At 44.2% G+C, this 12,545-nt stretch overlaps 3 protein-coding genes across 3 annotated transcripts in view; all 3 read left to right on the top strand.

Annotated features, from left to right (window-relative positions):
- Positions 1 to 12,545, top strand: part of ldhba (lactate dehydrogenase Ba) — a 194,205-nt gene that overhangs the window by 147,295 nt on the left and 34,365 nt on the right. The gene's annotated exons all lie outside the window — the stretch shown is intronic.
- On the top strand, positions 1,247 to 5,243 carry LOC146962947 (uncharacterized). The gene is made up of 3 exons (XM_085769962.1): positions 1,247 to 1,499; positions 3,487 to 4,013; positions 4,665 to 5,243. Exons 1-3 carry the CDS (start codon positions 1,247 to 1,249, stop codon positions 5,241 to 5,243), a joined length of 1,359 nt encoding a protein of 452 aa, XP_085626088.1.
- On the top strand, positions 5,632 to 9,751 carry LOC146962948 (uncharacterized). Its single transcript, XM_085769963.1, has 3 exons — positions 5,632 to 5,929; positions 7,920 to 8,449; positions 9,101 to 9,751. The coding sequence occupies exons 1-3, from the start codon at positions 5,632 to 5,634 to the stop codon at positions 9,668 to 9,670; spliced, it is 1,398 nt and encodes a 465-aa protein (XP_085626089.1). The 3' UTR covers positions 9,671 to 9,751.

Genomic DNA, 12,545 nt, shown 5'->3' on the forward strand with positions numbered 1-12,545 from the left:
CAAGCTCCAGGAATACGAGGCAGAAGTCACCAACCTCCACCAGACGACTGCCGAGAAGGAAAAGAAGGCCGCTGCTGAGCTCCACACTCTCCAGATGAGCTGTGATAAGAAGGTGGAGTTCATCACCACACAGAGAGACGTGAAGATCAGCCAAGCTAAGCTCAAAATCATGACACTGATCAGGAGGAACATGGAGAGCCAGATCCAGCTCAGAGACGTGAACACCGAGCTCCAGAGATGTGAGGCTGACTGTGAGGCAAAAGTCAACGCCCTGCAGGAAAGTCTCGCACTGGAGAAAAAAGAGAAAGAAGAGCTGAACAAAAAGAAGATCAACATGGAGGAGAGCTGGCTCAACAAAGAGAGACACTGGTTGTTAGAGAGCAGAAGGATGGAGGAGGAGCAGCAGCGGCTTCAGGAACTGGCCTCCAGAACGGATAGAGAGAAAGCAAAGATACAGAAGGAGGAAGAGAAGAGGCTCAAAAAGGAGCAGAAAGAGCAGGAGAAGGAAGAAAAGAAGGAGAGGGAAGAGAGAAAGAAAAACGAGAAGAGGGAGAGAAGAGAAAGAGAGGAGCAGGAAAGGAGAGAAAAAGAAGAGAGAGAGGGAAATGAGAAGAGGGAAAAGAGAGAAAGAAAAGAACAAGAGAGGAAAGAAAGGGAAGAAAGAGAAGAGAAGGAGAGGAGGGAGAAGGCTGAAAGAAAAGAAAACAAGAGAAGAGAAAAAGAAGAGAGGAAGAGAATGAGGGCGAGTGGAGGAGAAGAAGAATAAGAAACTCCTCCCCTCAACCCCCCTCCCCCTCCCACTTTCTACCCCTCACCCTCCCACTTTACCCTCCATCATATTACCCCCCAAGACTCAACCCCTCCCTAACCTGCCTCCCCCATTTACCCCTCATATTACCCCCCAACACCCCGTTTACCATTACCCCTGAATATATTATTTTTTTACTATGTATTTTTTTTATAAGAAATATTTTTTTACTATATATTTTTTATAAGAAATATTTTTTTACTATATATTTTTTTATAAGAAATATTGTTTTATAAACCTATATTTTTTTTACTATATAATTCTTTGTAACAAATCTATTTTTTTAAACTATTTTTTTACCTCTCCGGGAACCATCACCTTATCGTGGTGGAGAGGTTTGCGTGTCCCTGTGAACCCGAGGCCTGTGTTGTCTGGAGCAATGTGCTCCTGCACGGTCTCCCATGGCAACTGGTTGTCAGGTGAGGGGCCAGACTAAGAATGGTTCAAGAAGACCCCAGGAGAAAAGCAGAAGAGGTCCCCCTGCCTGGAGGAGGTCCAGGTCTGGACCGGGGGCTCATGGTGCCTGGTCAGGTCCAGCCTGAAGAGGCTACATGGAGACCCCCCCATCCTGTGGACCCACCACCCACAGGAGGACCCACTGGGGTGGGGTCCCGCTGCCAGATGGGGGGCAGTGAAGTCAAGGGGCCTCGGCGACCTGGACCTGTGTGGCAGAGGCTCTGGGACCGTGAAGGTCTCCTCTCTGTCCACGTCACCCACCCACAGCCTGTGTAATACACACCCAGTAGAATCTCAACATTTCTACAAAACATGATCCTGATCATTGAACAGTGATGAAATAAAATGTGGAAAAGCATCAATAGACCAGACTTGTGTGTACATTTTAAAGTTTGAATGGACTCTCTAGGTGAAAGTCTGCTGGAGCAATAAATGTTTGATTGATGTCTGATGCTGCGTTCAAGACAACTTGGAAGTCGGGAAAAAAGTTGTAAAAAATGAAAAAATGAATTGAACGGCGTCAAACTCGGAAATTACAGGTCGGAAACTCGGGTATCATATCAGAGCTCCGACTTTCCGACTTGACGTCACGACAACATTAAAACATGGCAGCCATTTTCCCTTTTTGTGAGATTGATTTCTTGCATGAGGTATAGGCTATTTGAGAGGTGAGATGAGGTGAGAAAACAGTAGTCAGTATTAAAGGGATGGTTCAACATTTTGGCAAATTGGCCCATTGCCATAATCCCTATAGTTGTAGGGGTAGGTTCGTTACCTTTAATTGTTGGTGCAAGCTATTTTTAGAACGGCAGAGCAGAGCCGCAAGCTGCTCAGAGCTGTTACAGAGGCTAATGGGATTTCTTGGTTTCCCTCATCAAACTCATTAAATACACAATCCAACAACTCCAAAACGCTCTGGTGGACAAGTTGTGACCTGCACATTCACCACGCTATGAGATAATAACAGAACGTTACCAGACAGAATTGTTTTAGTGGTAAAATCATGCAAAACCACTGATGTGTGTTACCATTGGGGACGGTTTTTCGGCAAGCAGTCTCTGCACTTGCCTCGAAAACGGTTCCGTTATTATCTGGCGACTGTGCAGGTCACAATTTGTCCATGAGAGCGTTTTGGTGTTGTTGGATTGTGTATTTGATTCCGTAGCGTAGCTCTGAGCAGCTCGCGGCTCTGCTCCGCCATTCAAAAATAGCTTGCACCGACAATTAAAGGTAACAAACCTACCCCTAAAACTATAGGGATTATGGCAATGGGCCAATGTTGAACTATCCCTTTAACTAAATATGAGAGACAAAAGGGAGAGGAAAAGACGGATGAGAGAGAGAGAGACCACAGAGATTAAAGTGCTCCACAGTATTTTTCTTCTTGTGTGAGCATCATGAATGAAAAGGAAATGTGATGTGAATATTTGATTTACAGTGTGTGACCCTAAATTTTCTGCTTGCACTAAAATGTTAAATTAGGGGCCACTATGCTCCTAGTAAAAAAAAAAAGAAAATTATTGTATTGTATTTCTGAATAAAAAACAGTGGAGAAGCTGTCCTCTACTCTGAGGACTGAGGTCTTCTCCATTTATTTCATAGACAAAATGATTGAAAACAATATTGGCAGCTGAATTGTTAGCTACAGACAAAGTGTCCAGGATGTTAAACTCCTGGAGGTTTTTAGTTTTTAGACGATTTATTTCAAAACTGAAAACTGTAACTTCTGACAAAAAATTTCAAAATAAGAGCTTTCATCTGTAATTTCAAAATAAGAGAACTGTTTAAAAAAAAAAAAAGTAAAGTCACATGATGCAGCCATCACTGGGTTCCAGTGATGTCATCACATTCTGACATCACACATGACTCATTCTTTTTTTTAACTGAACTGATTCCTTTGTAGAGTATGACATCACACATCATTCCTTTGAAGATATGTATGACATCATCAGTTCCCGTGATCTCTAGTAAAGTCGTCGACACTCTGACCACAGACACAGACACATCTCAGTGATACTGACAGTGACCGAGACATAGTCCCACATTTCTGTTAAGTTTAACTGATCTATTGCGATTAATTCATTACAACAAATTACAGTAATTCATAATTACACGTAATTAATTCAATTACAAGTAATTCATAATTACACGTAATTCAAGTAATTAATTAATATCCTTCCATTTCTGCTTATCTCAAACTGTGCCACACATTCTGTGTTCAGTAAAGATGGCAGAACCCAGACAAGCTCTGTTTGATGACGACCAGCAGCAGGAGAACATCTATCAAATGCTGCACGACCTCCAAACAGCTCGGCTCAACTCCAAAATCGAGAACGAAGCTGCTCTGAAGCAGCTGTTTGGGCATGGATTTGACTCGGCCAAAGCCAGAGAGACTTGCTACCACGGCAACCAGAGAGATACGGAGCCATCCATCAATGCAAAGATGCATGAGCTCCACTGCTGCATGGCAGATCTGGATGCCTGCCGTTTAAATAACAACAGGCTCAATCAGCAGCTGATTGAGAAGGACAAACAAATGAAGGTCATGGAGGTTTCCTTCGCCCAGTCACTCGGTCAGTTTAATGCCACATGGCAGGACCAGAAGAGTGCATGGGAGGCGAAGGCAGCCTCTGACCTTCAAGCTCTAGAAAAGAGCTGTGACCAAAAGGTTGATCTACTCATCAGAGAGAAAGATGAGGAGATCAACATGACCAACACTAAAAACATGGCACAGATAAAAGACATGGAGGTTTCCTCAGCCCAGTCACTGGGTCAGTTAAATGCCACATGGCAGGACCTGATGAGTAGACGGGAGGCGAAGGCAGCCTCTGACCTCCAAGCTCTAGAAAAGAGCTGTGAGCACAAAGTTGATCTACTCATCAGAGACAAAGATGAGGAGATCAACATGACAAAAACTACAAACATGGCACTGGAAGAAAAGATCGTGGAGTACATGCTCCAACTCCAGGAAGTAAACAGCAAGCTCCAGCAGCGTGAAGCTGACTGCAGGGCCAAAGACCAGGCTCTCCTCCAGATGACTGCCGAGAAGGAAAAGGCAGCGGCTGAGCTGGAAGCTCTGCAGAGGAGTTTTGATGAGAAGGTGGAGCTCATCATGAAAGAGAAGGAGGAGAAGATCGCCAGTGCTGGTTCCAAAATCGTGACACTGATAAAAAAGAACGTGGAGTGCACGGTCCAACTCAACAACATGACCACCAAGCTCCAGGAATACGAGGCAGAAGTCACCAACCTCCACCAGACGACTGCCGAGAAGGAAAAGAAGGCCGCTGCTGAGCTCCACGCTCTCCAGATGAGCTGTGATAAGAAGGTGGAGTTCATCACCACACAGAGAGACGTGAAGATCAGCCAAGCTAAGCTCAAAATCATGACACTGATCAGGAAGAACATGGAGAGCCAGATCCAGCTCAGAGACGTGAACACCGAGCTCCAGAGATGTGAGGCTGACTGTGAGGCAAAAGTCAACGCCCTGCAGGAAAGTCTCGCACTGGAGAAAAGAGAGAAAGAAGAACTGAACAAAAAGAAGATCAACATGGAGGAGAGCTGGCTCAACAAAGAGAGACACTGGTTGTTAGAGAGCAGAAGGATGGAGGAGGAGCAGCAGCGGCTTCAGGAACTGGCCTCCAGAACGGATAGAGAGAAAGCAAAGATACAGAAGGAGGAAGAGAAGAGGCTCAAAAAGGAGCAGAAAGAGCAGGAGAAGAAAGAAAAGAAAGACAGGGAAGAGAGAAAGAAAAACGAGAAGAGGGAGAGAAGAGAAAGAGAGGAGCAGGAAAGGAGAGAAAAAGAAGAGAGAGAGGGAAATGAGAAGAGGGAAAAGAGAGAAAGAAAAGAACAAGAGAGGAAAGAAAGGGAAGAAAGAGAAGAGAAGGAGAGGAGGGAGAGGGCTGAAAGAAAAGAAAACAAGAGAAGAGAAAAAGAGGAGAGGAAGAGAATGAGGGCGAGTGGAGGAGAAGAAGAATAAGAAACTCCTCCCCTCAACCCCCCATCCCCCTCCCACTTTCTAACCCCCACCCTCCCACTTTACCCTCCATCATATTACCCCCCAAGACTCAACCCCTCCCTAACCTGCCTCCCCCATTTACCCCTCATATTACCCCCCAAGACCCCCTTTACCATTACCCCTGAATATATTATTTTTTTACTATGTATTTTTTTATAAGAAATATTTTTTTACTATATATTTTTTATGAGAAATATTGTTTTATAAACCTATATTTTTTTACTATATAATTTTTTGTAACAAATCTATTTTTTTAAACTATTTTTTTACCTCTCCGGGAACCATCACCTTATCGTGGTGGAGAGGTTTGCGTGTCCCTGTGAACCTGAGGCCTGTGTTGTCTGGAGCAATGTGCTCCTGCACGGTCTCCCATGGCAACTGGTTGTCAGGTGAGGGGCCAGACCAAGAATGGTTCAAGAAGACCCCAGGAGAAAAGCAAAAGAGGTCCCCCTGCCTGGAGGAGGTCCAGGTCTGGACCGGGGGGCTCATGGTGCCTGGTCAGGTCCAGCCTGAAGAGGCTACATGGAGACCCCCCCATCCTGTGGACCCACCACCCACAGGAGGACCCACTGGGGTGGGGTCCCGCTGCCAGATGGGGGGCAGTGAAGTCAAGAGGCCTGTGTGGCAGAGGCTCTGGGACCGTGAAGGTCTCCTCTCTGTCCACGTCACCCACCCACAGCCTGAACCTTCTGTGTAATACACACCCAGTAGAATCTCAACATTTCTACAAAACATGATCCTGATCATTGAACAGTGATGAAATAAAATGTGGAAAAGCATCAATAGACCAGACTTGTGTGTACATTTTAAAGTTTGAATGGACTCTCTAGGTGAAAGTCTGCTGGAGCAATAAATGTTTGATTGATGTCTGATGCTGCGTTCAAGACAACTTGGAAGTCGGGAAAAAAGTTGTAAAAAATGAAAAAATGAATTGAACGGCGTCGAACTCGGAAATTACAGGTCGGAAACTCGGGTATCATATCAGAGCTCCGACTTTCCGACTTGACGTCACGACAACATTAAAACATGGCAGCCATTTTCCCTTTTTGTGAGATTGATTTCTTGCATGAGGTATAGGCTATTTGAGAGGTGAGATGAGGTGAGAAAACAGTAGTCAGTATTAAAGGGATGGTTCAACATTTTGGCAAATTGGCCCATTGCCATAATCCCTATAGTTGTAGGAGTAGGTTCGTTACCTTTAATTGTTGGTGCAAGCTATTTTTAGAACGGCAGAGCAGAGCTGCAAGCTGCTCAGAGCTGTTACAGGGGCTAATGGGATTTCTTGGTTTCCCTCATCAAACTCATTAAATACACAATCCAACAACTCCAAAACGCTCTGGTGGACAAGTTGTGACCTGCACATTCACCACGCTATGAGATAATAACAGAACGTTACCAGACAGAATTGTTTTAGTGGTAAAATCATGCAAAACCACTGATGTGTGTTACCGTTGGGGACGGTTTTTCGGCAAGCAGTCTCTGCACTTGCCTCGAAAACGGTTCCGTTATTATCTGGTGACTGTGCAGGTCACAATTTGTCCATGAGAGCATTTTGGTGTTGTTGGATTGTGTATTTGATTCCGTAGCATAGCTCTGAGCAGCTCCACCATTCAAAAATAGCTTGCACCGACAATTAAAGGTAACAAACCTACCCCTAAAACTATAGGGATTATGGCAATGGGCCAATTGGCCAATGTTGAACTATCCCTTTAACTAAATATGAGAGAGAAAGGGAGAGGAAAAGACGGATGAGAGAGAGAGAGACCACAGAGATTAAAGTGCTCCGCAGTATTTTTCTTTTTGTGTGAGCATCATGAATGAAAAGGAAATGTGATGTGAATATTTGATTTACAGTGTGTGACCCTAAATTTTCTGCTTGCACTAAAATGTTAAGTTAGGGGCCACTATGCTCCTATTAAAAAAAAAAGAAAATTATTGTATTGTATTTCTGAATAAAAAACAGTGGAGAAGCTGTCCTCTACTCTGAGGACTGAGGTCCTCTCCATTTATTTCATAGACAAAATGATAGAAAACAATATTGGCAGCTGAATTGTTAGCTACAGACAAAGTGTCCAGGATGTTAAACTCCTGGAGGTTTTTAGTTTTTAGACGATTTATTTCAAAACTGAAAACTGTAACTTCTGACAAAAAATTTCAAAATAAGAGCTTTCATCTGTAATTTCAAAATAAGAGAACTGTTTAAAAAAAAAAAAGTAAAGTCACATGATGCAGCCATCACTGGGTTCCAATGATGTCATCACATTCTGACATCACACATGACTCATTCTTTTTTTTAACTGAACTGATTCCTTTGAAGAGTATGACATCACACATCATTCCTTTGAAGATATGTATGACATCATCAGTTCCCATGATCTCTAGTAAAGTCGTCGACACTCTGACCACAGACACAGACACATCTCAGTGATACTGACAGTGACCGAGACATAGTCCCACATTTCTGTTAAGTTTAACTGATCTATTGCGATTAATTCATTACAACAAATTACAGTAATTCATAATTACACGTAATTAATTCAATTACAAGTAATTCATAATTACACGTAATTCAAGTAATTAATTAATATCCTTCCATTTCTGCTTCATCTCAAACTGTGCCACACATTCTGTGTTCAGTAAAGATGGCAGAACCCAGACAAGCTCTGTTTGATGACGACCAGCAGCAGGAGAACATTTATCAAATGCTGCACGACCTCCAAACAGCTCAGCTCAACTCCAAAATCGAGAACGAAGCTGCTCTGAAGCAGCTGTTTGGGCATGGATTTGACTCGACCAAAGCCAGAGAGGCTTGGTATTACCATGGCAACCAAAGAGATATGGAGCCATTCATCAATGCAAAGATGCATGAGCTCCACTGCTGCATGGCAGATCTGGATGCCTGCCGTTTAAATAACAACAGGCTCAATCAGCAGCTGATTGAGAAGGACAAACAAATGAAGGTCATGGAGGTTTCCTTCGCCCAGTCACTTGGTCAGTTTAATGCCACATGGCAGGACCAGAAGAGTGCATGGGAGGCGAAGGCAGCCTCTGACCTTCAAGCTCTAGAAAAGAGCTGTGACCAAAAGGTTGATCTACTCATCAGAGAGAAAGATGAGGAGATCAACATGACCAACACTAAAAACATGGCACAGATAAAAGACATGGAGGTTTCCTCAGCCCAGTCACTGGGTCAGTTAAATGCCACATGGCAGGACCTGATGAGTAGACGGGAGGCGAAGGCAGCCTCTGACCTCCAAGCTCTAGAAAAGAGCTGTGAGCACAAGGTTGAGCTACTCATCAGAGACAAAGATGAGGAGATCACCATGACAAAATCTACAAACATAGTACTGGAAGAAAAGATCGTGGAGTACACGCTCCAACTCCAGGAAGTAAACAGCAAGCTCCAGCAGCGTGAAGCTGACTGCAGGGCCAAAGACCAGGCTCTCCTCCAGATGACTGCCGAGAAGGAAAAGGCAGCAGCTGAGCTGGAAGCTCTGCAGACGAGCTTTGATGAGAAGGTGGAGCTCATCATGAAAGAGAAGGAGGAGAAGATCGCCAGTGCTGGTTCCAAAATCGTGACACTGATAAAAAAGAACGTGGAGTGCACGGTCCGACTCAACGACATGACCACCAAGCTCCAGGAATATGAGGCAGAAGTCACCGACCTCCACCAGACGACTGCTGAGAAGGAAAAGAAGGCCGCTGCTGAGCTCCACGCTCTCCAGATGAGCTGTGATAAGAAGGTGGAGTTCATCACCACACAGAGAGACGTGAAGATCAGCCAAGCTAAGCTCAAAATCATGACACTGATCAGGAAGAACATGGAGAGCCAGATCCAGCTCAGAGACGTGAACACCGAGCTCCAGAGATGTGAGGCTGACTGTGAGGCAAAAGTCAACGCCCTGCAGGAAAGTCTCGCACTGGAGAAAAGAGAGAAAGAAGAGCTGAAGAAAAAGAAGATCGACATGGAGGAGAGCTGGCTCAGCAAAGAGAGACACTGGTTGTTAGAGAGCAGAAGGATGGAGGAGGAGCAGCAGCGGCTTCAGGAACTGGCCTCCAGAACGGATAGAGAGAAAGCAAAGATACAGAAGGAGGAAGAGAAGAGGCTCAAAAAGGAGCAGAAAGAGCAGGAGAAGGAAGAAAAGAAAGAGAGGGAAGAGAGAAAGAAAAACGAGAAGAGGGAGAGAAGAGAAAAAGAGGAGCAGGAAAGGAGAGAAAAAGAAGAGAGAGAGGGAAATGAGAAGAGGGAAAAGAGAGAAAGAAAAGAACAAGAGAGGAAAGAAAGAGAAGAGAAGGAGAGGAGGGAGAGGGCTGAAAGAAAAGAAAACAAGAGAAGAGAAAAAGAGGAGAGGAAGAGAATGAGGGCGAGTGGAGGAGAAGAAGAATAAGAAACTCCTCCCCTCAACCCCCCCCCTCCCACTTTCTAACCCCCACCCTCCCACTTTACCCTCCATCATATTACCCCCCAAGACTCAACCCCTCCCTAACCTGCCTCCCCCATTTACCCCTCATATTACCCCCCAAGACCCCCTTTACCATTACCCCCGAATATATTATTTTTTTACTATGTATTTTTTTATAAGAAATATTTTTTTACTATATATTTTTTATAAGAAATATTGTTTTATAAACCTATATTTTTTTACTATATAATTTTTTGTAACAAATCTATTTTTTTAAACTATTTTTTTACCTCTCCGGGAACCATCACCTTATCGTGGTGGAGAGGTTTGCGTGTCCCTGTGAACCCGAGGCCTGTGTTGTCTGGAGCAATGTGCTCCTGCACGGTCTCCCATGGCAACTGGTTGTCAGGTGAGGGGCCAGACTAAGAATGGTTCAAGAAGACCCCAGGAGAAAAGCAGAAGAGGTCCCCCTGCCTGGAGGAGGTCCAGGTCTGGACCGGGGGCTCATGGTGCCTGGTCAGGTCCAGCCTGAAGAGGCTACATGGAGACCCCCCATCCTGTGGACCCACCACCCACAGGAGGACCCACTGGGGTGGGGTCCCGCTGCCAGATGGGGGGCAGTGAAGTCAAGGGGCCTCGGCGACCTGGACCTGTGTGGCAGAGGCTCTGGGACCGTGGAAGGTCTCCTCTCTGTCCACGTCACCCACCCACAGCCTGTGTAATACACACCCAGTAGAATCTCAACATTTCTACAAAACATGATCCTGATCATTGAACAGTGATGAAATAAAATGTGGAAAAGCATCAATAGACCAGACTTGTGTGTACATTTTAAAGTTTGAATGGACTCTCTAGGTGAAAGTCTGCTGGAGCAATAAATGTTTGATTGATGTCTGATGCTGCGTTCAAGACAACTTGGAAGTCGGGAAAAAAGTTGTAAAAAATGAATTGAACGGCGTCGAACTCGGAAATTACAGGTCGGAAACTCGGGTATCATATCAGAGCTCCGACTTTCCGACTTGACGTCACGACAACATTAAAACATGGCAGCCATTTTCCCTTTTTGTGAGATTGATTTCTTGCATGAGGTATAGGCTATTTGAGAGGTGAGATGAGGTGAGAAAACAGTAGTCAGTATTAAAGGGATGGTTCAACATTTTGGCAAATTGGCCCATTGCCATAATCCCTATAGTTGTAGGAGTAGGTTCGTTACCTTTAATTGTTGGTGCAAGCTATTTTTAGAACGGCAGAGCAGAGCCGCAAGCTGCTCAGAGCTGTTACAGGGGCTAATGGGATTTCTTGGTTTCCCTCATCAAACTCATTAAATACACAATCCAACAACTCCAAAACGCTCTGGTGGACAAGTTGTGACCTGCACATTCACCACGCTATGAGATAATAACGGAACGTTACGAGACAGAGTTGTTTTAGTGGTAAAATCATGCAAAACCACTGATGTGTGTTACCGTTGGGGACGGTTTTTCGGCAAGCAGTCTCTGCACTTGCCTCGAAAACGGTTCTGTTATTATCTGGCGACTGTGCAGGTCACAATTTGTCCATGAGAGCGTTTTGGTGTTGTTGGATTGTGTATTTGATTCCGTAGCGTAGCTCTGAGCAGCTCGCGGCTCTGCTCCGCCATTCAAAAATAGCTTGCACCGACAATTAAAGGTAACAAACCTACCCCTAAAACTATAGGGATTATGGCAATGGGCCAATTGGCCAATGTTGAACTATCCCTTTAACTAAATATGAGAGAGAAAGGGAGAGGAAAAGACGGATGAGAGAGAGAGAGACCACAGAGATTAAAGTGCTCCGCAGTATTTTTCTTTTTGTGTGAGCATCATGAATGAAAAGGAAATGTGATGTGAATATTTGATTTACAGTGTGTGACCCTAAATTTTCTGCTTGCACTAAAATGTTAAGTTAGGGGCCACTATGCTCCTAGTAAAAAAAAAAGAAAATTATTGTATTGTATTTCTGAATAAAAAACAGTGGAGACGCTGTCCTCTACTCTGAGGACTGAGGTCCTCTCCATTTATTTCATAGACAAAATGATAGAAAACAATATTGGCAGCTGAATTGTTAGCTACAGACAAAGTGTCCAGGATGTTAAAGGGATAGTTCAACATTTTGGCAAATTGGCCCATTGCCATAATCGCTATAATCATAACAGTAGGTTCGTTACCTTTATTTGTCGGTGTAAGCTATTTTTAGAACGGAGGAGCGAGGCGGCAGGCTGCTCAGAGCTAAAGGAATTTCTTGGTTTCCCTCATCAAACTCATCAAATACACAACCCAACAACTCCAAAACGCTTTTGTGGACAAGTTGTGACCTGCACAATCACCACGCTATGAGATAATAATGGAACGTTACGAAACAGAGCCGTTTTCGAGGTAAATACAGGGTAAATACAGAGTCTGCTTGCTGAAAAAGTGTCCGTGAACGCAACGCGCATCAGCGGTTTTGCATGAATTTACCTCTAAAACAGCTCCGTCTCGTAACGTTCCATTATTATCTCATAGCGTGGTGAATGTGCAGCTCACAACTTGTCCACGACAGCCTTTTGGAGTTGTTGAGTTGTGTATTTGATGAGTTTGATGAGGGAAACCAAGAAATTCCCTTAGCCTCCATAGCATAGCCCTGAGCAGCCTGCTGCTCCGCTCCTCCGTTCTAAAAATAGCTTACACCGACAATTAAAGGTAACGAACCTACTGCTATGACTATAGCGATTATGGCAATGGGCCAATTTGCCAAAATGTTGAACTATCCCTTTAAACTCCTGGAGGTTTTTAGTTTTTAGACGATTTATTTCAAAACTGAAAACTGTAACTTCTGACAAAAAATTTCAAAATAAGTGCTT

Source organism: Trachurus japonicus, chromosome 23 (assembly GCF_045865225.1).
Source record: "Trachurus japonicus isolate A0001 chromosome 23, Traja_1.0".
Classification (NCBI taxonomy): domain Eukaryota; kingdom Metazoa; phylum Chordata; class Actinopteri; order Carangiformes; family Carangidae; genus Trachurus; species Trachurus japonicus.

What these genes read in the sequence shown, in the direction of transcription:
- LOC146962948 (XM_085769963.1), top strand. Translation starts at nt 5,632, where the DNA reads ATGTGCTCCTGCACGGTCTCCCATGGCAACTGGTTGTCAGGTGAGGGG. An exon ending in GAGGCTCTGGGACCGTGAAG is followed by an intron (nt 5,930 to 7,919) that starts GTCTCCTCTCTG and finishes TTCTGTGTTCAG; the next exon opens with TAAAGATGGCAGAACCCAGA. An exon ending in CACAGATAAAAGACATGGAG is followed by an intron (nt 8,450 to 9,100) that starts GTTTCCTCAGCC and finishes CTGATCAGGAAG; the next exon opens with AACATGGAGAGCCAGATCCA.
- LOC146962947 (XM_085769962.1), top strand. Translation starts at nt 1,247, where the DNA reads ATGGTTCAAGAAGACCCCAGGAGAAAAGCAGAAGAGGTCCCCCTGCCT. An exon ending in GAGGCTCTGGGACCGTGAAG is followed by an intron (nt 1,500 to 3,486) that starts GTCTCCTCTCTG and finishes TTCTGTGTTCAG; the next exon opens with TAAAGATGGCAGAACCCAGA. An exon ending in CACAGATAAAAGACATGGAG is followed by an intron (nt 4,014 to 4,664) that starts GTTTCCTCAGCC and finishes CTGATCAGGAAG; the next exon opens with AACATGGAGAGCCAGATCCA.